At 37.6% G+C, this 26,939-nt stretch overlaps 1 protein-coding gene across 6 annotated transcripts in view; it reads left to right on the forward strand.

Annotated features, from left to right (window-relative positions):
- The window catches only part of LOC101481524 (metabotropic glutamate receptor 4), a 210,718-nt gene that overhangs the window by 142,461 nt on the left and 41,318 nt on the right, over window positions 1–26,939 (forward strand). For all 6 annotated transcript variants that reach the window (XR_013098692.1, XM_004547528.4, XM_076884263.1 and 3 more), the window contains exons 4-6: window positions 15,301–15,436; window positions 15,629–15,783; window positions 16,123–16,263. Coding sequence is in view for 5 of the 6 variants with exons in the window: in XM_004547528.4 (XP_004547585.2) it covers window positions 15,301–15,436; window positions 15,629–15,783; window positions 16,123–16,263 (432 nt within the window). In the remaining variant the exon portion in view is untranslated. The remainder of the gene's footprint in view (window positions 1–15,300; window positions 15,437–15,628; window positions 15,784–16,122; window positions 16,264–26,939) is intronic.

Consider the following 26,939-nt stretch of genomic DNA (forward strand, 5'->3'; position numbering starts at 1 on the left):
CTAAGAGTGTATGTTTTCATTCATCAGTCCCACTTGATCATTTGGGGACACCAATTTCCACGATTTCATGAACACTTAACCTGGTACCTTGTAATAACATTGTTGAACAGCTGTGAACTTAACAAGCAAACATATCAAAATAAACATTAAATATGAGTGTAAAATGTTTATAATAGCATCCTTTAATGTGAAAATCCCACAGTCTTTAACAATAATGTAAACCAAAAGACTTGTTTCAGAGAATTTATGTTTATACTTTTTGCCTCCAGGGAGAGAAACTAAGCTGTTTATTGCTTCACATCATAAACCTCTGTCAGAAACTTCCTCAGAGTCCTAACCAAAAATGACAAACAACTCTTTAATAAAAAGTATTCTTAGCAAAATTCATTTCATGAACAACGATTATCCCAAAGGCAGAAGTAGATATATAGCTCTCAGAAGGATGGAAAAATCCTCAACAATAGCTCATCCTCCAGGCTGAAAGCTCTCAATGCTTCCATGATCCAGCAACAATAACAACAAAATCTTGTAAACAACTCCCACACTGGGCAGTCAGTCTTTTGCAGCTTCAGATTGTTGATATTTATAAACATATTGAAAATGTGCGAGTTTTTTTTTACAGCCCACATTTATGCCTTTTCTATAGGGACTCCACAGCAACATCAAATTAGCAAAACAAAACACTTGCCTATTTTTTTTTTTTCATATTTTTTGTCAGTTTCCTCAGCAGACTTTTGTACTACATGAATTCACAAATGATGTTTATATCACCTTCCCACATCAGCGCACCCGCTGAAGCAGCATTCTATAAATCAACTGAAACAGTCTTGGCATTACATCATAAAAAACTTCTCATGGGGTGATAAAAAGCAGGCAAATCAATCAGTCAATTAGAAGATGAAAACATCTGATCCCATTGTTTTATTCTGTCAGTGTTTAATTAACAAGGAGGTGATCATGGCAAATAAACAGAGGTTATTCATCTCCTCCAGCAGTTTTGGAGCTAGTTTGAAGAGCAAAAAGCTGATGGGAGTTGGGATTGAAGAGTTTTTGAAAAGATGGACCGGTCTTATTATTAGGCCATTTCAAAAACACTTTGCTCCACAAATCAGTCTTGAGGTTGCACTTATTTTTCACTGCTTTGCAGATTTTATATGACAGTGTTCCTCCAGGTCTGCATTCATTATATGTGACAGAATGGTTGATACAATTTCTACCACCCAGTATAATGAATTGCAAAATGTGTTTGTTTGTTGTCCACATATTCCCCCAAATCTCTGCATTTGTGCTGCTGCAGCCCTGTTATCTTTCAGGCCTGGCAGCTTAAGGGCTTGGATTTTCCTCCTCGAAAGCCCCTATGCTCCCAGGCAACAGGTTCCTCTAATGATGGGAAATTATGCTTGTGGCACGTCAATTATGTTGCAAAAATACTCTGGAGCAGCTATGTATCATTTCTGGCGGCTTAGCATTTCTCTCATAAGAGGCTTCCCATAGTATTGCAGCTTCCTTCACACTCACAGTACCTCTTACAATAGCACCAATAAAATATTAAGCATAAAAGTATACAAATAGTTTCTGAATTCGCTCTCAGTGAAACATCAAATTGCTCTTTTCTCCTGTGAAGTAATTCACAATTTTACAAGACAAACCAGCGTAGTCAGATTTGTGAGTGAGTCATGTGTCATCCAGTACAGCTGATTTATAAAGTAGCACTGGGCTGTGAAGACCTGTTAACTAATCATTGTCAGTCAGATGACATCCTTTCCATAGAAACATAGAGAAAGAGCAGTTTAGTGAAAATTCTAAAGCAGTAGGAGCCTCCTCCATATGGTGCCTGTATCCCCCCTCACCCCATTTAATTAGCACCTTTTGAAGGTAAGCAGGAGTTCTTTTTACACAGTGCAGGTCAAAGGTGTGAAAAACAAAATCTCTGTAAGAGGCCCAGGCTATCCAGACAGGAACGAGAGGAATATTCCAGTTGTCTGTTTCAGTTTGAATGAAAGAAAAAAAGTGAGTGCATTTTTTTAACCACAAAAAATAGAATATGTTTATTATTCTTTTGGCTTTCTGTGGAGCCTTGAGGTAGCTGTTGTGATTTGGCACTATATATTGAAATTGAACTCTCTGCAGTGTTGCCTTACAAATCTGATATTCAAAAGTATTCATTTGAAAACTTGTTTTCTCTTCACCTCATGCTAATGCTCTGCTGTGTCGTCCCACTAGTCACTAACTAGGACAGGCAAAATTATATCCATAAATCAGAATGATTTTGCTTAAAATAGATGCCTGCTAAAACTCGGGCCAATATAACATCACATTCTTGGTGGTGACACCTAATATGCTAAAATCATATGATTCTACATACAGTTCTTTTCTCTAATTTTGAGTCTCTCTAAAAGTCCTGGAGATTTTATATACAGTAATTGGAAATACTATAACCATTCTTTTTTTTTTTTATGAATTAGTTTTGTTTTTTAAACCTATCCATATCTCTGATACAGACTTTGTTGATCTGAGTAAATCTGAGTAAAATCTGTGGTGTGATTTTACACAAAATACATCAATATGCATTCTCAAAAATACGTCATTTATTAACATTTGAAAGAGTAGTGTATTAAAATAGCCTTTTAATGTCTTCTAATCTTCCCCAGTAGGTCAAATATCCAAATGAAAGAACATTAAGCAAAGCAGATTTAGTGGAGAGGAAATGCGACATGTTAAACTAATTACTCAAAATGACCAATTGTAAATAATCACATTGCTGTTCAGTTTTAGATTGTCAGCCTCTTGTTGCTAGTGATAAATTTGGAGTTGCACTGGGAGGCCCTTTTGTCATTTTTCAGGGGTCATTGTAGCCAAAGCATGCTTGAAAACTCAGTCAATTTGGTGGCAGTGAACTATGACACTATTACAAAGTCAATTAGGTAGGCTACATTCTAAAGGCCTCCTTTTCATATGGCACGGTGTGGATTCAGCCCAGCCTAAGGCGTTCCTGGACTGTACTCAAAGGAAAGAGGTCAGACAGAAGTCAATTGTTTTGATTAAAACCACTGCCCTTACTTTTGAAGAGAAGTGAAAAATAAAATACAGGCTATTATGCAGCCTTGTCATTTCTTCTTTTTTCTTTTTCTTGCAATTGAAAGAGGGATCTTAGTGAAAAGCCTGTGTCAATCCATCTGTTGATGGGATATCTGTGATGATATATCAGAGGTGAAGACTCGCTGGCCTGAATTGCAGAGCTCTATAATTATTTTTTTTAACTTAAATGTAATATGGCAGACACCACCTCCATCCAGTGTTGCTCAAACATTGAAGGATGATTCATTGTGGCACTGTGTTCTAATGTTGAAAAGCATTATGGTGAATAGCTTGATGGAGGCGATACCAACTAAAGGTCAACTTTTCAAATAGACAGGTTTAGACTTGAGCTCATTTTGGCTCACCACTAACTTAATCAGTAATCTCTGTAGAATCGCTTCTTCTATAGTTTGTCTGCCAGTACTGCTGAAAACACAATATGAACACTTTTTAAAATCTTTTTCTTTTTTTTTTGTTTGTGAGAATGGCAGAGGTGAAAGAAATTATTCTTTTTTTCTCTCTGATGCACTTGTAACTGGACATATTTGCCAAAATGTCTGGATTAAGAAAAAATTTGAAAATCTTTTCAGGATATATTTGATATCTGAAATTAAATATATATGTGCTAAAATAGATTGTTTTAAAATGTGTTGACTAACTGTACTCACTCTGTTTTTCAGGAAGTCATTTTTATGTTTTTTGTTTGTTTCTTTTTCTTTTTTTTTAAATAGCCATTGATGAGCGATAAAGTGCAAAACTGAAAGCATCAGCTATTCTGTTAGCCTTCAACAATTTTCACACTTACTTGTCAAAAGGCCTGATGCTGGCTGTCACCCATCCTTTGTGCTTCAGCAAATTACTTATTTCAGGAAATGTTTTTTTCTGTCTGTCTACAGCTGCAATTCACTAAAACTGAGAATTTTTAAAGAAACCAGTGAAATATGTAAAAGCATCAATTAGTTTTAAAAAAGGCACCAAATTAAAAGTTTGATACTTAAAATGTGTATTTACTTTTCCTGTAAAGAGAAGCAGTGTACTAGCTTTAAAGGACACCAATTATGTCTTTTCTCACTTTTAGGCATAATTTTACAATGGTGGATGCTTAAATTAAACATAGCCAAAAATTTAAATAATTAGCATAAATACAGCATATGGACAGGTAATCTCTGTGAGCAGAAAGCTCAGGTTTGGAGAGCTCAAGCACCGGGCTCTGACTGTGAGCACAGTCAGCCTCATGCTTTCAATCTTTATGTTTAGGAGGGCAGCCAATCCTAAGAAAGCTGATTTAAAGGGTAGACTTAAATTAAGAGGAGTTAAATGAGCTCGTTTGAGACAGAGCATATGCTAAGGACAAGAATAACATAAATAAAAGGACTATGTTGATGTTTAAATGATAAAAGACTTCTGTTGGCGTCTAAGAATAAAAGTATGAGATTGGAAGTAATAACATTTTAATAACTATTCCCCTTTAAAGTGTATACAAGAGTCATTTTTAGTAATAATAATAATGTGAAATGAGACCAGAATAATGAGCTTAAGATGCTAAAATGATATACACTTGCAAACTAGACCACTTGGTTTTGCATCTGAAAATATATTTTTCACTTTACATATCATAATATAAACACTGATGATTGCAACTTTATATAGTGTGATATATGTGGTATAAAAATAAAGCCCATAAAACTAAAAACTGTTTTTCCACTTGTACCATGTTCATTTCTGTGTGTTGCATGTCAGTGTTTAGTGTAGTTGCTGATTATCAGATTGTTAGAGTTTAAAAAGTTCAAACTAGTAAAATTTCCACCTTTTTCAAAAAAATGTTTTTGCTTTACCTGGATCTTCCTAGAAAACTAATCACTAGCTTCACCGTTGGTGAAAGTCTAGACCAGAGGTTGCCTTGTGGCATGGGTTAGCGTAACCCTACTAATACATATAATTCAATTAAATTTTATTTATATACAGTGGAACCCCGACTTACAAAATTAATTTGTTCCAGAGGGTCTTTCGTAAGTCAAAATTTTCGTAAGTCGAAGCACCTTTTTCCATTGCCTTTTGAGTGAGGCAATGCTGGCTGAAGACGAAGTTTTTGGTGGAGGAGGAGGTGGCTGGGGTTGAAGAAAGCATACATATGCATGCATGCATGCATACGTACGTGTAAATGTACATAACATTATGGAATTTAATTTTTTAAATTTTCTATTTTATCTATTTTGTTACGCGGGCATTTTGCTGTACCACGGGCAGAAATATTGCCGTTAAGTGCCTTCGTAACTTGAATTTTTCATTAAATGGGGTCTTCATAAGCCGGGGTTCTACTGTACTGCCAAATTACAACAACAGTTGCCTCAAGATGCTTTGTATTGTAAGGTAAACACCCTACAATGACACGAAGAAAACAGGGAAAACACCAACAATCATATGACCCCCTATGAGCAAGCATTTTGGCAACAGTGGGAAGGAAAAACTCCCTTTTAATAGGAAGAAATCTCCAGGAGAACCAGATTCAGGGAGGAAGAGAGCCAAATAAAAGACAGCTCAGTAGCTCAATTCAAAGATACAAACTCTTGCAGTTTCTGAATTATTCTTCAAGTATTTTTACTTTCATTGTCCATCAAATGTTGCTCTTTCAGCATATCATTTTACAGTATATGTTGCACATCATTGACTGTAATGGAAGTGGTTATTTCTGTTTGTGCAAGACTGGTATTTGACTGGTGCGGTGTATTTGCTCTCAATTGTTTTAACACAATATTTCAAACTGAAGTCTGAGACTTGCTTGATATGCTTGAAAAGCATAAAAATGAAGTAGCGCTTTAAAGTCAAAAGCATCTAAAGCTTTAAAAAAGAAATCAAGATTGTGTTTTCCACACATTAATTACTTCCTTGAGTGGCTCCTCAGACTAAACACACAGAAAGACATGTGTGGTGAACAAATAACAGGGGATAGATGTACAATTTGGGAATTCAGTAGAGCAAAAAAACAACAAATTGTGTTTTCAGACCTAATAGTATTGTATTTTGTTGGTTTAATTGAACAGGAACTGAGCATGGGCCCATCATAAAAGATTACAGTATACAACCAGGCACAGTTGTAGGAGATGCATTGGAAAAAAATGTTTTGGAAATTCATTTTGGAAAAACAAATCCCATCAGTGGGCCATATATATATAACACACCCAGCACGCCCCTGCGGGCGGTTTATCCTTCAAGCTCGGGTCCTCTACCAGAGGCCTGGAAGCTTGAGGGTCCTGCGCAGTATCTTAGCTGTTCCCAGGACTGCGCTCTTCTGGACAGAGATCTCCGATGTTGTTCCCGGGATCTGCTGGAGCCGCTCGCCTAGCTTGGGAGTCACCGCACCTAGTGCTCCGATTACCACGGGGACCACCGTTACCTTCACCCTCCACATCCTCTCGAGCTCTTCTCTGAGCCCTTGGTATTTCTCCAGCTTCAGCTTCTCGTGTTCCTATGTATGTATATATGTATGTATATATATATATATATATATATATATATATATACGGTATATTTCTTTTTCTTCAGGCACATCAGTCACACACAGCAGTTTAAGTTAAACAGTGTGCACTTGGCAAGAAAAGAGAATAATTTGTAGAGAAATTATTTCAAATCGCACATATCTATGAAAACAACCTCCTCATGCAAACTATGCCAACAGCAAATGCAGCAGAATTGCCTTTGTATTGTAAATGCAGCAGAAAGGTAAAGTCATCACAAGCAGAGTTAGTTTCTAGCATCAAACTGTGTTTCTCAGGATCTTCTTTTCTTCTTTGAATATTTTGTCAGTTCCCTCTTCCTTGAACTTTTCTGACTTTTCTGCTTTTCACATTTCATTTGTAAAACCACAGTGCAGCTCTCGAGAACATTATAATAGTGAAAAGTTCACATTTGTCTTTTTAAATGTATTTTTCTGCAACTGTTATATCATAAGTCTACATACAATATGAATCCATTCAGGGCTGACCTCTGTGAGATTACTTTCTCTATTCCTCGTTAATCCAGCAATGTCTGATGACTATTTGGGATTCAGTGCTATCTATGTTTACTGTGAGGACGTCTGTGTCCTACCTGATTTATTTTTGTGAAATAACTTCACTGACAAAGAGTTCTTTACATAATGCATTCAAATTTGGGAAGAGAGCAGGAAGAGAGAGTTTGTAGTAGAATTAAAAAGCAGTTTTTTTTTATATAGGACTGCTGCAAGGTTAGCAAGCTCACCACAGTTTGTACAAGTAGTGACTTAAGCAGGGAATTACAGTATGTTTTACCTCAGATTAATACATAAAAGCCATGACATGCAAATGGGCTGTTGCTAATGTAAAAATTCTGTTTAAGTAGAAAGCCTTTGTCAGCTCATGTAGGTCTATCCTTAAAAATTAATCCTGGATTTTTCAGTGGTTGTTCACTGCCGACAATATTACAATACAAAGCCGTGCAGTTTTCTGCAGAATAAAGGCAGGATAATATTGTGACATTTTGTCCTTTGTTGAGTCTGCATCTCAGTAGTCTTTTTATTTTAAGAAAAAATGGCATACATTAAATAGAAGAGTCATCATGCTGCAAGTTAAATCTGTATTTTCCCTTTATTTTCTCATGCATATAACAATAAATACATTTCAGAGTTAAATGTAGAATTTTTGTAAATGTCTGCAATCAGGGCTCGGTTTATATAAATGAGCAGTCCATCGTAGACATTCATTCATATATGCAGTTGCTCATTTTGAGCATCAAAACATACTACTCAAAAACTGAAGGGGATACTTAAATAACATTGGATCTTGATGATTTAGAAATTAAAAAAAAAAAAGAAAATCTTCACGGGCATATACTATGCTACAATCACACTAGGAAAATAATGGTTGGTGACGCTACTAAAACGATTGTGAGGATGTGCAAAGCACTTGTAATCTCATTGACTTGAAATGGTTCACTGAAAATCAAGAACAGGCTTGTGACCACTCGCGGTCAGTCGCTGTCTTCAAAATGATCTTGGTGCATCAAGATGGCAAAAAAATGGGAATAAGACGGTATCAGTCTGCTATCAGTTTGTAGTTGAATTAGGGCATGCTGGCAATTACTTGCAATCTGTTTGTGATAATACAGCAATTAGGTCTAATACAGTAAATTGGTGAAAATAGCAAATCTGTTGCTGTGCACATATACACAATTTCAAGTTAACTCTTTACAGTCAGAATCCAAAAGCGCCAGAACCTCTTAGATTTAAATGGGAAATACAGAAATTCCACAAATGATGGCTTAGTTGTTGCAGGATGGTGATTTAATACATTTTTGTCGTTCACAGTTTTTTTTTCTCCAAAACATCAAGATCACTGTACTAAATTATACTATAAACAATGTTGTTATTCTTAACCTCATGGGCCTAATGGTGCTGAAACGTTCATGACCTGAAGGCCACAGTTAGAGGTTAAAGGATTGATGAGTTGGAACTATTTTCTCATTCTGATGACATTATCATTCCTGGGCAAGATACTAATCCTTGCAGATATGCCAGAGTTGCAGATGATGATCAACCAGGTGAAGATGCATACTCTAGGAAGTCAACAAGTTTTTCAATTTCCTAGCAGTAATAATATTTGCTGAGAGAAAGAGAAAGTGTTTACCTGTTACGCCCTTGCATGCAGGGATAACAAAACCAAACCTGCTATTGTTGTGAAATCTTCAAATCAAAGGTACAAGACTGAAATATTGAGACAATCTAAAAAATCTCACGAGTACCGTATGTCACTGTGCACCAGACAAAGAAAAATGATGAAATTTCCAGAAATGGTTGTATCCTGAGGAAACAAAACAAAATCCAAGTGACAAGGAATAGAAAAGTGTTTAAAAAGTCTTGGGGTTTGGATTATACAGGCATACCTGAGCAATCCAAAGTAGTAATCTGACACATCTGAAACTACATACAGTAAGTAACATGGTTAATGGCTTGGCTTGGGATGTATGCAATGTTCCCTCTAAGCTGCAGGCGTGCGCAATTGCGCACTACTGGCACGGTCTCTCCGCACAGAAAATCTGCGTTGCGCACAGAAAAAAATCTAACCTGAATTGAAATTAAAATGAATACGTTAACAATTCTGTTTTGCAGTGTTAGTCAGTGACTGGCTGCTCCCATATGGGATTAGAACGATGCCACCTTATCCCATAGTCCAACCAATAATGCGATTCACATTCGTATATACGCAGCTAATCAACGTTGCTGACAGGCTATGACAGCGTCCTTATGTGCCGACACCGGTGTTTTAGCTAGCAAAGCGGCGTGGCTGATGTGGAGTGAAGCCACTTTAATGACAACGTGTACAACCATTGGAGATGTGAGCAGGACAGTCGGAACAATTGACGGAGAAAGTGTGAACTTTATACCCGTTTTTAAATTGTGTTGATCGGCCACGTAAAACCAGAGTTATGATAAAAAATATTTGCAATGTTTGGTTTCCTTCCTGAATACTATCGTTGTTTATATTTACTGCAGAAAAAACGGTAAAAATGGCGTTTTATAAGGAAAAGGCTCGAAAGCATTCTCCGCCTGTGAGCAAAAACAAAACCAAAATAACCTCTACCCTTTCCTATTGGTCGAAAAATGTACCATGTCGACCAATCAAAAAATGATATGGCAACATTGCATTTAGTTTTTTAGGAAAGATGTGAAAGATGTGTTTTGAGATGTGAGAGATTTGCGATGTTTAGCGCAAATTTAGTGTTAGTGTGTAGTGTAGTCAATAGTTTTGTTGTGTGTGTCAGAACAATGAGGCGACTGCTGAGTGTTACAGGTGTTGCAGGAGTAATACATCTCCTGTTGTCAGGCCTGCAGGTATCAGGCTGTTGTTCTCCTTTATCTCATAGTGGACAGAAATTATTTTTTGGAGTGGCACAAATAATTTGTGTGGCATCAAACTTGATGCAGAACAGCTGATTGTTCTGTAAATAGTTTGGAATGTTTATTTAAAAAAACGCCTTGGCTGCATTTTTAGGTAGACAGCTGCAAAAAAAACTTTGTTGTTTGCATAACTCAGTTACTTTTCTGAAGAAGTAACTATATAATTAATTGGCAAACATTGGTCATTATTTACTGTATTTTGCAGACAGAAAGTTGCAGGACTCTCTCCCAGACCACAGACGCATAATACAAGTCAGAGCTTTATAAAAAAAAAAAAAGAAAGTTTTGTTTTCAAAATTGGAGTTCAAGTTATTTTTACTTCCAATAGTGTTAACATACTACACAGGTCATGAACAAGATTTTTTTTTTTTAAATTTTCATTGTAAGTGGGATAAAGCAGTTAATTAAAAGTAGTCTAACATAAACGCTGTAATTTGATAATTTTAATAAACCATGTAACTTGGATGGATTCGATGCCGGCGTGACCACAGTGCACACATCTGCTGTTGCTCACTGTGGTCCAAGGGACCGCTCACGGAGTTTGTGTGTTCGCTCAGACACATGAAAAATTAGAGGGAACATTGGATGTATGCATGTAGTATGTTGTGCAAGTGGTCATCACAAGAAACAAATTACCTACCTGACTATCGTTATCATTAACTTATCATTGACAAAGAGGGCAATTAGTGTAATTGAAAGCTTCCTGTGAATTTGTTATCGTATTTTATAGCACTGTAAGATAAATAAAGTCAGTACAGCGTGCAAATCAAACATGACGGTAAATTTGAAAGTTCAGTTTGTTCCTCTAGCTTGCGACCAAATGTACAATCTTAAAACACAACTCTAACATTTTGTCAGTTTCTAAAAGTTGGCAGCAAGCTGTTTTCTGTTTACACATTCAGCACAGATGGATCAACATTAACATACAAACTCTTAGCAGACAGAAAAAAAAAACTGACGGCACTCAAATCATTAAATCTGTGGGATGTAAAAAAAAAAAAACCAAAACAAAAAAAACAGTGAGCTGAAAGACAGTAAACACCCCGTAGGGCTGAACAGAACTGCAGCGTCATAGTGCGAGTCCTAAAAAATATTTATTACTGTCACTTTGGGAAATCAAACCAAATTCACAAACTAAAAGCAAATGAAATTAAATGATCTTTGTCATATTAACAACATGTAACACAATGAATAAAAAAAATAGCTGAAAAATTATAGTAGGTCACATATCAAACTTGAAGAAACACTGAAAATACACCAGTGACCACGCGTCACTGGAAATGACGAGTGTTTCTCAATACTATTTGTCTCCAAAAGAGTTAGACGTTTAATAATAATAGTGTTCACTAAGTTTTAATTTCCATCTATTGCCCATCTGTATTTTTACGTGTTAATTAGCTTGTCATATATCTTCAACATGTTTTCCCTTAGTTTGACACTATATATTGACAAAACAGTGAAGATGTTTTCCTTGTTTTCTTTCCCTATCAGAATGACACCTTGTGATGTGAAAAAAGAAAAGAACCTAGTACAAGAGAATTGCTTGGAAGAAACAACTTGTCAGATTTAACAAGCAAGCCAACAGGAGTCATTATAATGGCCTGATCTTTAAATGTAAATTTAATCTGATTTGTGATGATAGAATCCAGTGTTCACATAGTTCAAATGCAATAAACGCTGTGGTTGTTGATATCTTGACTTTTTGTTGACATTTTCTTTGAAGATTTGCGTTTATCTCACTAACAGCATGTTGCGCATGTCTGTGTTCATTGGAAGGCATCTCACTATAACTAAAAACAGAAAGAGAAAAGTAAGAAACGGTGGCTCAGTTATTGTGACAGAGACCGACTGCGTGGCTGTGGTTGGCCTGACACCACAGCAGCTATTTGTCACTATTAGTTTCCATTAATTTAAGTGAAGACATTGTTAGGATAGCACTGCGGTGGTCCTCTGCTGTGGCAGGTGAGAAACTGCAAAGAGATGCTCGCCTTGAATGCTTGTCAGTTATCTAAACCCATCCATTTTGCTAAATGTCCAGAATGACCAATAATGGATCCTGTTTGAGTGAAATGGACAAGTGGGTCATCACACATAAATGGTTGAAGTGATGAAATGCTCTCATGACTGCAGTCAAGACACACACATCCTGCAGCATATCTACCATAAACTAAAGGATGATCTGAAGCATTAAGACAGTTAAAGTGTTATTTTTATCCATGCTAAACATCTCTTTTAGGATCAAAAATGGAATGCTCGTAATGAATATTTCCTCCACCAAATCGCTGTTGGTCTTTGTGATTTGTTTAGTGATTTATATAGCTCAAGTGTTGTGGTCATGGATAGCTGTTTCCCTTAGCCGGAGGAAAAATAGATAGTAAGGAAAAAAGCTACACAGAGGAATAACTGCAAAAGAAAAGTAGTGAATATAAGAGTGTGGGTGACGCAGATGTACAGGTTGTTACAGAAATAATCCTCTCTTCTAAGCATACTGCTTTTGGTGACAAATCAATTCACAGAACATTTGGCTAAAGTGAGGGTTTTTTTGGCATTTCATTAAATGCATGAAAAATGCATAAAAATATCCCTGCATGGCATATTTCCAGGGACCACTGCAATAAAAAAAAGCTGTAGATGTGTCAGTCTGTCTGACTGATTCAAAATATTTGCACAAATTCAAAAGGTATGACATTTAATGTTTTCAGGGTAGTGTTTTATTGGACCAATGGATTTTCCCGAAAGGGTATGTGCAATACCTGTGAAACCAACATTTTGCCAAAAAAAATAAAATAAAGAAATGCACTATAGAGACAGTTGGCAAGCTGAAAAAAATGGGACACGGTTTGAATTCACTGATACCATTAGTGGGAAGGGTAATTGAAAAAACAGTGCAATGTTGTTCTGAGTGTTCACCTGTTTCAGGCAATATTTCTGCTGCAACAGGAGTGATCTCTTCCAGGATGAGAATCGAATACGTAGGCTATGAGCGATAACTAAATGGTGTGATGATGATTCACATGCTGTGCCCTTGCTAATCACTAGATCTTCAACACCTTTGTGCCAGAGAACGTCCTCACCCCCATCATCAAAACACCAGATGGTGGAAGAATGAACAATCAATGTCAAAATGCACTGATGGTCTGCTAGTGGCATGCTTTGGCTCAATATCTAATTAAAGTGTTTAATATTGACTTTTCCTTTCCTTTCTTTTCCTTTCTGTTTCCCTTACATGTTGATGTGGGATGTATAAAATGATGACGCACAGGGGAGACTCACAAGTAAAAACAGCTCTGCTTGGTTGTGTTTTTACAGGATTGAGTTATCCTGCTGCCTTATTTCTGTTTTTATACTGAAAAGTTTTATGAACACTTATTTAAGAAGTACCAATACAAGTACATATATGTGCTCCAAGTTGTGCTGTAAAAGAAAAAAATAAATTAAATTAGGAAAAGACAGCATATCACTGCTGATCATTGGCTGATGCTGTTATCCCTTTTGGAGCTTCTTTATATGCCATTCCCTGCAGGTTTTTTGCTGACAACATTTTAAATCTTTGCATGTCTGAGGACTGAGCCAGGATTTGTCTGACCTTCTCAAACTTAATGAGGTTCACTGACAGGTGAGGAAGGAGGAGACAGTTTCATCCAACACAGGGACTCTGTCTCAGACTTCAAAACTTTTTTAGACAGCTAAATGGGGACAGGTTTAGCTGCCCCCTCATTAGGCTGGGCATCAGAGCAGAAGACCACCAAATGGCAGGAGTCTAGGCCATAGACTTTTACAAAGTGCACACACCTTAACTAAATATATGTAGGTGTAGTAAAAATAAGACTCATTCGGCATTCTAGTACTCTCATTTTTACTAGTTTGGAGAGCAACTTGTGACAGTTAAAAAATAAGACACACTGCTTTTGCAGTTGTTTAAGTAGTTATGACCCGCTCACTCTTTCTGGCTTCTAAACATTGTGTTTCTGTGTACGATAAACAGTGTAAAGTATGTGCAAAGCAATCCTCTGGCAGTGTCCCTGCTGTCCGTAGAGCTGCAGGAAGCTCAGAAACAATCGTTCAGACAAACATGGCACTCTGAGGCGCTCTAAATTTCACCCAAGAAATCCTGTTGGAGAAGCCCAGGAAAACTCACTTGAGTGGCATAAAACACATGTCAGCATCCTCTTTCTCTGTTGCCTTTGCAAGGACTCAAAGTGTATTTTTTTTCCTTTTGTAGGTTCTCTAACTCTGCTTTGTCTAATGGGTAAAGAACATACTTCCTATAATATTTCAGTGTTTTATTACAGAGACCGGATAGGCCAACATAACCACAACCTTCACAACATGCCTGCAGCGGTGGAGAAACAAAGCTTTCAAAAAAAGCCTTTTGTGCCAGTGTTTTGTGCTGTCATGCTAACCAGCATGGCCGGACCTAACATGGCAGAAAACAAATCAGAGCTGCAAAGCTGTCCCGTCGCATAAAGGTCCTTTGTATGCATTACAATGAACAAACATTACCTTGTTCATTTGGTGCATAAACTCTGAGGTTCAGGCTTTCAGCATACCTTAAACAGACTTAAGAACATTTATACCTTATAAGTCTTGAACAAAACAGTTTGAAGAAGAATAGCACACACAGTAAGCTTTATTGTTAACAAGCATTAACAGCACACAAAAACCTGTTTTGTCCATGAATGAGCATTATTTAATTTTCAGTGGGAATTATTTAAAAGTGTGTAAAGTACTGGTAGACTCTCACGCTACCTTACCTGACAGAGGTTGTTTTTGATTTTCAGATGTTGCAGTTTTTTGTACAGTAACATGTAATCTCAGTGTTCGTTCTGTCTGGTAGCAACAGTGTTCAGGTAAAAGTGAAACTGTATATTTCAATAAATTTAGATAAACTTTTTTTTATTGACTATTAAAATATGGAAATTCATGACAATGTTCATGCTGTCATATACTTTGCATACATTTTAAACCTATCCTCTGAATCAACAAATAGTATGGGTGAACAGAACTTTCAATTATTGATAATTAAGATAATTTCTCCTATCCCACAAAAATGCAAAGAATATTTTCCTGGTCAGAGCTGCTAGTAAGTGAAAATGATGTTACTTTAATAAACTCTAAAAGACAGTTTGTTTCTCACTTAATAGCCACCGCGCTTTATTCAGCAACATACAACATTTAATTTCATATTAATTTCACGTTCAAACCACTCAATTAAGTACGGTACTGGCTGATCATTGATGTTTTAATCTTATGTTTGCGTGTCTGAGAGTTCTCTGACATATTATTTTATGTCTCTATATTTGTTTTTCTAGGCGGTGTGTGCATCTCCCAGTCTGTCAAAATTCCCCGGGAGCCCAAGCAAGGAGAGTTCGACAAGGTCATCCGGCGACTCAGAGAAAATCCAAATGCCAGAGTCGTCATACTTTTTGCCAATGAAGATGATATCAGGTATAACCTGGTAATAGATTAACACTTCTTTTGAAGATTAGGAAAACATGACTACAGCAGACAGCATGCAAACATGTGGGAACACAGCCGTTTCAGTGCGGGTCTGCCAGACTACTGTGTAATGAATTGCACAACAAAATCAAAGTGGAGCTGACCTTATCTGTGGCAACATCTGTTTCCTCACCTTCACAGGCGGCTGCTCCATGCAGCGAAAAAGGCCAACCAGACAGGTCATTTTATCTGGGTGGGTTCAGACAGCTGGGGCTCAAAGATCTCTCCGGTTGTGCAGCAGGAGGAGATGGCAGAGGGAGCAGTCACCATCTTGCCCAAGCGTCAGTCCATCAGAGGTACAGAGATGGACATTATGCAAGCATCTGATCTCCCTGCCTTCTAAAATCATGTGCACATATCAGTGATTTATTATTTCCATGCAAGTAAAACAAAACTATTTATCTTTTACTCTTTCAGAAGACTACGTTATTTGTAATGACTTCAACACTCATTTAATCATCAAAGATGTAAAAAAGTTCAGTCAAATAAAAAACAAAAAAGAAGCAAAGTGAATGTGCACACGATATTGAATTATTGCATATACTCTAGAACACATGACAGCTACGGTTCTCATATAGCGTTGCTTACACTGAGAATGACCGCATCACTGACAATGAACCGACTGATCTGTTTAGGGTTTGATCGTTACTTCATCAGTCGAACGCTGGAAAACAACAGAAGGAATATCTGGTTTGCTGAATTCTGGGAGAACAACTTCAACTGCAAACTCAGCCGTCATGCTGTGAAGAAAGGGTCCGGGCTCAAGAAGTGCACAAGTAAGATATTCTCCTGTTGAGAAAAAGCTATTCTGTGTTCTTTTTGTTTAAACTTTTACCCAACATGAAAACATTCCTCTTTTAATGTATGATGAGGGAGGTGACACATTTGGCTCGTGGGGAAAGTGTTTTGACAGCATTGCCCACCTATTAAAAGTGGAACCGCTATATATTCAGTCTTCAAAATCACAGTTCATCTCACAGCTCATTTCATTGCTGCTCTATATTTCTGCTGAGTCTAGTGTGTTTATCCACACAGCTATAACAAGTGAATGGTTTAGCTTGGCTGCATGCTTAAAGCTTCGGGCTTAATGCCATACTTTATACAGCTGTAGATAGCACAATCTCTCTTGGTGGGAAAAGTCACTGCATATTTTATCATGATTTAAACCTCTATTAAGTAGTAAAACATATAACAAAATTGAAATTTTGCTTACAGTCACCCCACTTCTGCCCTATCTTGAGAACTGCAACAGGGTAAAAACTAAACCGTACTAAGTTAAATGAACCCCCCTCCCCAAAGAAAAATCCAAAACCAAAGTTCTATATAATGCAGTAGTTATAAGCTGATTAATTTAATATAGGATTTATAGCATATCTGGTGATCAGCTCTTATTAGCATTCACGCCTTGTTACTGCATTACCTTTTCTAACTGCTAAATACTCCATTATGCTCAACAGCTAGTCACCAACCGTGTCTGATGCAGGCAGCTCACTGTTGATTTTAAAGTTGTTGTTTTTTTTGCTAAAAGCAGCTACTTGGTATGGCTGCAAAAAGTTGAGAGAGGAATAAGAGTGCAACAAAACATTGAAACTGTTGGCTAGACACCTAAACGATGATCTGAAGTTGATTATAAAGCTCTGCAAAGCTGAAAGGAGGAGTATATTCAGGCTATAATTCTCTACAGGCTCAGACAAAAGACTTTTACGTTCTACGTTGTTCCACATTCGATATTTCTCGCTGTTTTTTCTTTTTCTTTTCAAAGAAAACAAACTTGCACTGTTTTAAACGCTAAATAATATCAATTATAGTATCTTTAAAAGTAATAGATTTATTTTGGAAAAGCAAAAAGCAAAAGAAACTAAGGTGATAATTAGATTCACTTTTGGAACCCAGCTTATTTCTATAGCCAGTCCCAAGCCCCAGGTAAATGGGGAAGGTTACATGAGAAAGGGTATCAGGTGTTAAAATCAAACAAGCAGATTATTGAGGTTTCCATATGCGATTTCTATACCAGATCAGTCAGGGCTAGAGTTAACAATAACTGCGGAAACGGTGTTACTGTTGGGTGAAGACAAAGAAAGGGGGAAGGTGTGTTTGTAGGTAGCAAGAGAGAAGGGAAGGTCTAAGTGGGGAGGTGAGAGCAGGGACTCTGTAGTCTGGTAAAGGGAAAGAGCTAGTTCATGTGCTGGAGAGAAGGAAGGCATATTGTTTGTGCAAGAGACCAGGTGGAAGGGAAGCAAGGACAGAAACACTGGAGGTGATTGGTAATGAGGTTATTGGATGAGACTTCAGTGGACATGTAGGTGAAGGGAACAGAGGTGATGAGGAGGTGTTGGGTACGTATAGTGTTAAGGAGAGAAATGCAAAAGGACAGATGGTTGTGGATTTTGCAAAAAGGATGGAAATGACTATGGTGAACATGAAGAAGGAACACAAAGGGATGTATAAGAATGCAAGGACGTACACATAGGTGCACTACATCTTATACAGAAGAAGCAATCTGAAACACAAGTGGAAACAAGAAGTGGAAGTGAGTGAAGACATAGGCAAGGATTAAATGGTAGAAATGTTGCACAGATACTGCCATGAGGGCATTTGTCCTATTCTCTGGACAGAGTAAAGAAGACAGAGTGACGCAATGGTGGTCACATTCATAAATGCTACTGCAGGAAAGTATTTAAAGGAAGAGATTAGCAAAGAAAACATGGAAAGTAGTCGGGCTGATGAAGAAAGCTGACAGGACTACTGTGAGACTTTTTAACCAGATTGTTTAATAAAATCTTGGACAGTGAGAGGATGCCTGAGCAATAGAGAGGAAGTTTACTGGTGCTTTTCAGGAACAAGGGTGATGTGCAGAGCTGTAGTAACTACAGAGAGATAAAGTTGGCGAGCCAGATCATGAAGATATGGAAAAGAGCTGCTGAAGTTAGGTTAAGACAGTGGTTCTTAACCTTGTTGGAGGTACCGAACCCCACCAGTTTCATATGTGCAGTCATTGATCCCCTCTTTAGTGAAAAATAAAATATGATTTTTTTTTTTTTCAAATTCAAGACATAGATATGTTTTTTTACTGGTGCACAAAATGAGCCGTGCATGTCAAGGCGGAGGCTCTGCCGAACCCCTGAGACTGACTCACCGAACCCCTAGGGTTCGATCGAACCCAGGTTAAGAACCACTGGGTTAAGAAGATAGGTGATAGGTGCAAACAGCAGTATGGCTTCATGTGGAGAAAAGAGCACAGTTCCAGTGTTTGACTTAGAGTGTTGATGGAGGAGTGTAGCGAAGGTCAGAAGGAGTTTCATAGTGTATTTGTGGTCTAGAGAAAGCAAAGTGGTATACTGCATGAGAAAGCCAGGAATGGCAACGAACTATGTGAGGATGGTGCAGGACATTTTGGTTTTGAGCTCCTTTTTTTCCAGTGGTGATGGGGAGTTTGACAGATGAGGTCAGGCACACGTCTCTGTGGAGGAGGATGATCACAGGCAATGCTGTGATCTGTAATGAGAGCATGGAGCAGGTGGAAGAGAGCCTGGAGAGGTGGAGGTATGCTTTGGAGACAAGAGAAATGAAAGTAGAAGCAAGGCAGAATACATTTGTGTAAATGATAGATGTAACAGGGAATCTACACGGAGCAGAGGAAGTGAAAATGGACAAGTATGCAACTATCAACTATCCGAGAGAGGAAAAAGACACTACAGGTTTGGTGGACACAAGTGCCAGGAGTGATTTGTGACAGTAGGATAGCAGTAAGAGTTGAAAGGGAAGTTTTGCAAGATGGCCTCTTATGATATATGGTTTGTAGACGGTGACACAAATGGAAAGATAGGAGGCTGAGCTGGAGGTGGAGGTGAGTTCAAGATGTTAAGATTTTTTGTTGGAAGTACCCAGAATGAGTATATCAGAAGAGAGAAAGTGGATATACCAGACAAAGGATGTTAAAAATTGAGCTGCCAGGGATGAGTAAAAGTGGGATATCACAGGAAAGATTCATGGAAGTCATGAAGGAGGATATGCAGAGGGTTAGTGTGACAGAAGAGGATGCAAGGGATAGGGGTGGCATGAAGGCAAGGATTTGTTGTGGTGACCCATAAAAGGAACAGGTGAAAAAAAAGAAGAAGAATTAGGTGTGTTATTGGTGGGGAAAAACTCAAGTAAGAGTTGCTGTATGCAGCCCAGCAAGCAAGAACACTGCCAAGAAACAGTCTAACATTGCTCTCGACTGTCAGGTCTTAGTGATCCCTTGAGAATCTCCCAAGTTTGAAAATTGCCACGTATAGCCTCAACCCTCGAGTGACATCAATTAATGGAAATATTTCTCCCTAACGTATGCAGAGTAGCAAAATGACTAATTAATAACTACAGCATAACACTGAAGTCTGCTGGAAAATGTAACAATACAACAGAGAAGAAACCAGAGACACAAATAAGATTTGTATGATAATGACCATCATTACAGCCAAACACTGCAGAATTGTTGCAGATTTCATGCAGTAATAATCCATATCTTCTTAATTACAGGTAGCTAGTATTGCCATTAAAGGCAGATCATCACAACTGGACTGTTAGGATCAGTTCTTTCCTCTAAAAGAAGAGTCCAAGTGATGACTCAGTGGCTTTTCAACAACCTAAAAAATTAACACTCAAATGCCCAGATTTGAATTATTTAATATGACGATAAATTTACGCTTACAAATTACTTGCATATTCTCTTTATTCTTAAAATGTGACAGTATTGTGCTTTAGAGGATCATGGAAAGCTGGATATAATAGTGCTCTGTGTCATTCTTTTGGTAATAAAAAGAAAGTTGAATTTGATTGAATTATTGTAATTTCATATAGCCCCCACTTGCCTCTGAAATAAACATATACTAAATCGAGACAGCTCACTGTGAGGACACAAAATATACAGCAGATAAAGAAGTCAATCACAAACAATCACATTATGCTTCATAACATAGTTGGGAATGAGGAATAATTTGGGGGGCATACAGCATGGACAGAAAAATAGATCAGCACACAATTAGAGAACACAACGTTTAAAAAATCCCTCTCTTGAATTTACAGTTAAGAATGAGCAATTTGTCTTTAGGCGGAAACCATGCAAACTCCAAGAAATCAAAGGAAATAAAAGTAACAATCTAGCTGCTGTACGGTGAAAGCACTAACCACCGAGCCACCACTCTGCCCTGGAGCCAGATGTGTATATCCCCAATCTACATACACCAGTTTCCACACATACACTAGTATTTATAAACAAGACTGTGTCGTGACAGCGTGCGTACAATACTTCCACACTGGCTTTATATGGCGGTAATCCACACATCAGTGGCTGGGCTGAGTTTCACATGCTGCAGCATTATGAGTAAGAGAAAGAAAAACATCAAAGACAGAATCTGGGCAGGATTTGGAGTCGGCGCATTGCACAGATTCACATGTACAGTAACATTTATGAATGTGAGCACAGTCATTTTCTGAAATAGTGACCTGACTGGCAAAGTTTACTTTGCTTTTATTTCTTATTTCTTCAGCCCTTCAGTTAATGCTAATTCAAAATTTATAGATCTAGATAGCTTTTAATGTTAAACCCCCCCCCCCCAAAAAAAAACCCATGAAGTGCCTCGTTAGGTTGACAGCACTCATCGGGACTGCAGCAGCAGAAAGAACCAAAACAAAATACAGTACACTGCTTGAATGGGTGGCGGACAATAGGAGTACATGATTCTCTTACTAATGATGGAATTTGTGTTGAAAATGCATGCTATCTTCACTCAGTTCAGCTGTTGTGAGGCCACAGGTTAATGTTACACTCTTCATTGTCTTTATTCTTTTCATTTTTTTATATTTAGTTCTTATGAGGAACCAGCTTTACTTTTTCTTCTGGCAATTTTTGGTTGCAAAAAACAAACAAACTGATTTTGTTGCAGGGAGGGGGGAATCCCTCTTAGTGCACTTCAGTAGTGCCATAAATCACAAAATGCTCCAAACCAGCAGGCTTTGTGGAGGTGGGATTTACAGCATGACTAAATTAGATTTTTAAGGTGGTTGTACGTTGTCTTACAATGCTATATGCATCGGTCACAGCTGTGCATTACCCTACGATATAACATGAATAATATAGAATAATTTTATTTATTTATTTATTTGTGAAAGATTTCCAAAGATTTTACCATGCTATTTATTGCATGGTAAAATTTGAAGTGACTGTAATAGACCACTCAGTCAAGAGGACTTTGTGGCAGTGCAAAATTTACAGCTTACTTTTCTAAATGTGATGAAGAACTCTGATTTGTCAGGTAGTTAACTGCCAGAGGAGACATTCCCATTTAGATATATTACCTCTAAACAGTTTCTCAATTAACTCTATGAAAAATATACTTGATATGAGACCCCAGCTGATACAGGATTCTCAAGACTGATATCGATATTAAGCAATTTAAAAATCCCATTATATCAGTCCATATTTTTTTATGTGAAGCTATTTAAGTTATTACTAAGATAATATAACAGTGCAGTTTTATAAATAAACTTATCATCACAACAAGTCCTAGGTTAATTAATTATGCTCTACTCCTCAGCTTGTTGTTGTGTTTGTGGCCACACCTTTTGGCAACAGGGAAGTTGCAGAATACCCCCTGGTGGACAAACTATGTAATGCAACACTCAGGACATGGTTGAAGGGTGTTTCTCCCATCTCGTCTTCACATCATTTATCAGTTGGTATAAATGGCAACACAAATATACTGACAAATAATAATATTTGTTTTGTAATATAGCAGTTGGACTACCTGATATACTACTAAATCGCTATACATTACTTTGTATTGCAAATGTTGAATTGACTTATTTTGCATCTTTTACCTTAATGTTTCCAAATTTTCTTCAACCACTGACAGTGGAGTGTTACGTTTCGGTGTTGTCAGTGTGTTGTTTTTGGCGTGACTGTTATGTGTTTCCTGTTTTACTTTGAAAGTCTGTGTTATCTTAGTCTTTTCAGTTTACGTTTCCCTGTCTCGTCAGTTCTGAGTTGCCCCAGCTGTGTTTCCCTCTTGTTGTCCATTTTCCTGATTCCTCCCTCTAGGTATTTAAACCCTGTGTTTCAGTGTGTCATGGTCGCGATCTCCCCCGTGTTGTAAATAGTTTGGTGTTTTGTTGTAAATAAATAGTTTGTTGTAAATAGATTTGTCGATACTTTCGTTTCGGGATTTTGGTGGTGAGCTTTAGTGGGGTTTTTTGTGTGTGTTTTTTTTTCTTTATTTTTACTTTTTTCGTGTTGCACTCCGGTTGCCTAGGCCGGGGTGTAACATGGAGGTACAGTAAAACCTGCTTTTCTTCCTTTGTTGAGCATAAGAAGTCATAACAACTACACCAAAGCAAAGCAATTCTGACGTACGGTGTAAATGGGCATGTTGACATGCAATTATGCGTGATTGTGGATGATCATGCCACTTACCTCTGCTGTACTAATGTGTATAATAACATGTAATGATAAAAGACAAGGACCCCTGTGCTGAGACTCTAGAGAATCTTAATGTTTATTTATTTGTAGATAAAGGGCAGGGTTGGTAAAACAATAAATAACTGAAACAGCCCTGGTGAAACAGTACAAACAAAATACACCAGAGACATACTTTTACTCAAGGGGTGAGCTGCAGAACCAACAGCTGGTGCTGTGTTCACAGGCAATAAAACCCAACACAGAGTATTCTAAAGAGATAACACAGAGGGTTACATTCAGGGCATCACTCAGGTGGATAAGATAGTACTGATGGATCAATTTGTCTACTGATTGGCTACACTGACCTGCCCACCCCCCCAAGAGGAAATGTTGCCAAGAACAAAAAAACTAGATAACTCCAGTGACCCTCTGGGAGTCTGCAGTCTGATCAACACCATGGCCAACACTCATACCATGTTTTCATTTCCTTATATAAATGAGATGGAAAACATGGCACATTGTTTATGTTTGGGAGCAAATGTATTTCCATTTATTCTTCTTTGTGTCTTGAAATATCTGTAGTAGTTTAATACTGAATGTTGAATACCGATCTAGATTGATATTAACACATGGGTCTGGGGGAAGATTTACAATATATGTTTTGAATTAGTGTTTGGTGGTAAAAATTGCAAATAAACAAACCACCCTGTTTCCTCCCTCCCAAGTTATAGAAGATAAGCCAGTTGGTAATCTAAATATTTCTTAATGTCACAAAATTCTGTGCAGACCAAAACAAAACAAAATGTCAAACTGTTTATTAATACTGTCTGACTTTCCAGCTCTGTCTGTGGCACTCCATAGTCCTTGTGTTTCTTGTAGATGATGCAGACCTTTAAAACTCATCAGGTCGCATTGTTTTTGTTTTGTTTTTTGAAAAACAAAACAAAACAAAAGGCCAAATCATTTCTTAAAATAGCTGGGTACTGCATTTTTGAGCAATTACAGCAACAGAGTTTATTATAATGAAGTAAGGGAGCATTAATGTGGCTTATTTTGTTGGGTTATTTTCTGCAACCAAAACAGGCTTAATACACCTTGGTACTTATTTGGCAGGTCTCTGGAAATCTATTCTCTAACACAATTTTCCCAAAGATATTCCTTAACTTTGCATTCTGATAAAGGTTATGAGTACTGGCCCAAAATTTCCCTGAGGTGACCCTTCATGCATTATCAGAAGGAACCGCTCTGATCAGGATAGAAATTTTCATCAAAGTAAAGGTGATCACTCGGCCCTGTACTTATTTGCAGTGACCCTTGCAGCGACCTCTCACTCCCTCAGACACACACACACTATAACAAAGTTACTGAATTCATCACTGTAGAGATCAAGGTTAGTTTAGTTTTTGATCAGAGATATCAAAGCTCTGTTTTATGTTATGGGATTTGCTGAATTTATAAATCTATAGAGAATCTCCAGTTTAATCCTTAAAAATAAAGATGCTCTGCTTCAAAATGTAAATGTGTGTTTTATCTGCAAGATGGATTCAATCAATGAAACCAAAACTATAAATGGGGAAAAACTGTTATACGAGGAAGTGTTCCACAACGAGACAAGGAAAAAGAGCAAATGAAGCAAACATATAATGATTGTTATCTACCAATAAAACCAATGATGATCTTTAATGATTATTTGTACTCTCAATGATTATGCACTAGAAATATTTTTAGCCTTCAGTTGCTGCAGAAGCTAAATTAATAGCTCTGAAAATACCCACATTGACATCGTTAAGTTTATCTCTATACTAGGAGTGAGTGTTGTATAGGCACCTGCATCTCACACTAAGTAGCTGTTCTTCTATCACTTGTCTCGCTCATTACAGACATTTTAGTATTAAACTTCCCTATCAGCTCTGCTTCACAGGGAGTGAGAGTCTCACAGAATTTGTTTGAGGTTAAAGTATGACACTTGAGCTGCCTCTTCACTGGTGGGGAGCTTTGCAGTGTCCCTGTGGCAGCTGTGCAAAAACCACATGGGGCATGCTGCAGAATTATCAGTGTCCTGAGAGGGTTAGACTGCTTAGTGTGATCAAAGGATAAGGAGGGCATGAGTGACTGAAGAAAAAAAGTGAGACTTGTCTTTTATCTGGGAATGAAGGAGATGTAAAACTGATATTGATTAATGTTGAGAGGAGAGGGGAGGTAGAGCAGGGACCCATTTCGCTGGCTGTGTGTTTCGCCTCTGTATTAACGATGTGAGCGGAACAGCACAGAGAAAGTAATGCAGATAAACCGCGCATGTGCTCTCACATCCAACCATCTATTTTTATACTGCTCACCCTAAACAGCGTTCCAGGGTGACTAGGGGGGTTTTCAGCCTTCTCTGGGTAAGAGATGGGGAATATATTGGACAGCTTGCCCTTTTATTACAAAAAGGATTTTGTAAAAAGTAATTGAATTCATTGTGGAAATAGATTAAATTATTTTAGGAAGCAGAAAATCTCTGATCAGTGGTGTGATGGAGAGTTTAAATAGTTTAAAATTTAAAGCCTACCCTTGAGTTGATTCCAAGCGTGAGAACATGAAAAAGACGATACAACTAATACAACTATTAATCAGTAAATAGCAATTACATTTAATTAGTTAGAAATTTGACTGGGGTAGGTTTTGAAATCTGTTTGCTAATATGATGTAACCAAATAGGTTATTTGCATATACACTAATTGGCCACTTTAATAGGTGCACCTGAGTTGGACTCCACTTCAGCCTAATCCAGGTCAACCCCAATCCTGGACTGGGTTTGCCTCGAGAACTGCCCTAATTCTTCATATTCAACAAGGTGACAGGAAACATTGCTCTGAGATTCTGGTCCATATTGACATAATAGCATCACACAGTTGCTCCAGATTTGTCAACTGCACAACCATCCAGCAAATCTTTGTTTCACCACATCCCAATGCAGCTCACTATTAGATTAGATCTAGAGACTCTGGAGGCATTTTGAGGACAATGGATTCTTTGTCATGTTCAAGAGACACGTTTGAGATGAGCTTTGTGACATGGAACATTATCCAACTGCAAGCAGCCATCAGAAGATGGGTAGACTGCGGTCAAAAAGGGATAAACACAGACAATATTCAGGAAGGCTGTGGGGTTTAAACATTGTTCAGTTGGTTCTGAGGGGCTCAAAAGGTACCATTTGTTGGTTACACTGTTGTTTATTACATTGTTGTGACTTATCAATGGCTTTGTGGGTGATAAAACCAGCTGTGACATGTTTATTGAACATTAATACAGTATAGTTGTAAAATTATTTTTTTTTTTAAATCAGTGTTAATATTGAAATTACATTTGCTTGAAGTTGCATTTTAATTATTTGCTTCAATAACCAATTTTTAGAGTTTTCTTTTTTGAGTATTAATCCAATAACAGTTTTTTAAATGTGATATCATATTTGTTATCATTTTTGATATTTTTTTAATATACTTTAAATTACTATTTCTGTTTGACTGAAAACATACACACAACAGCACATTTTTAGTCCGACATGAATTGAGACTTTAGCTCTACAATCACGTATAGGAAAATTCACAGAAAATGTGAAATGAAGGTGCATGACACATGTCAGCAGCGTCACATTAACTTAAAAGATGGTCCGATTGCCTCAGTGGATTGGATGGCCTGCAGCCGGTCGTAAGCTGAAAAATAGGTCAAAGGTTTTGTGCCCACACTGTCTGTCACATAATGTCTTGTGTTTCACCTCAGTGGAAGACACCCACACTCAGCTTCTGCTTTGCTTAATCTAAAAGGATTTCTCTGAAAGCAAAACGCCAGCTTGGAAAAGTTGTGCGAGAGTGCCAAAATGCCAATGAGGAGTTAGCTACAAAGAGAGACAGAAGGAAAAAGGGAAACTGTCTTATGGAGAAGAGACAATACAAAGTTAGTGTGGGTGGCCTGCCAAGACTGAGAGAGAAATATCACTCTCACACCCACTCTGGCTCACAGGATTCCCCACGGCAT

Source organism: Maylandia zebra, linkage group LG5 (assembly GCF_041146795.1).
Source record: "Maylandia zebra isolate NMK-2024a linkage group LG5, Mzebra_GT3a, whole genome shotgun sequence".
Lineage (NCBI taxonomy): Eukaryota > Metazoa > Chordata > Actinopteri > Cichliformes > Cichlidae > Maylandia > Maylandia zebra.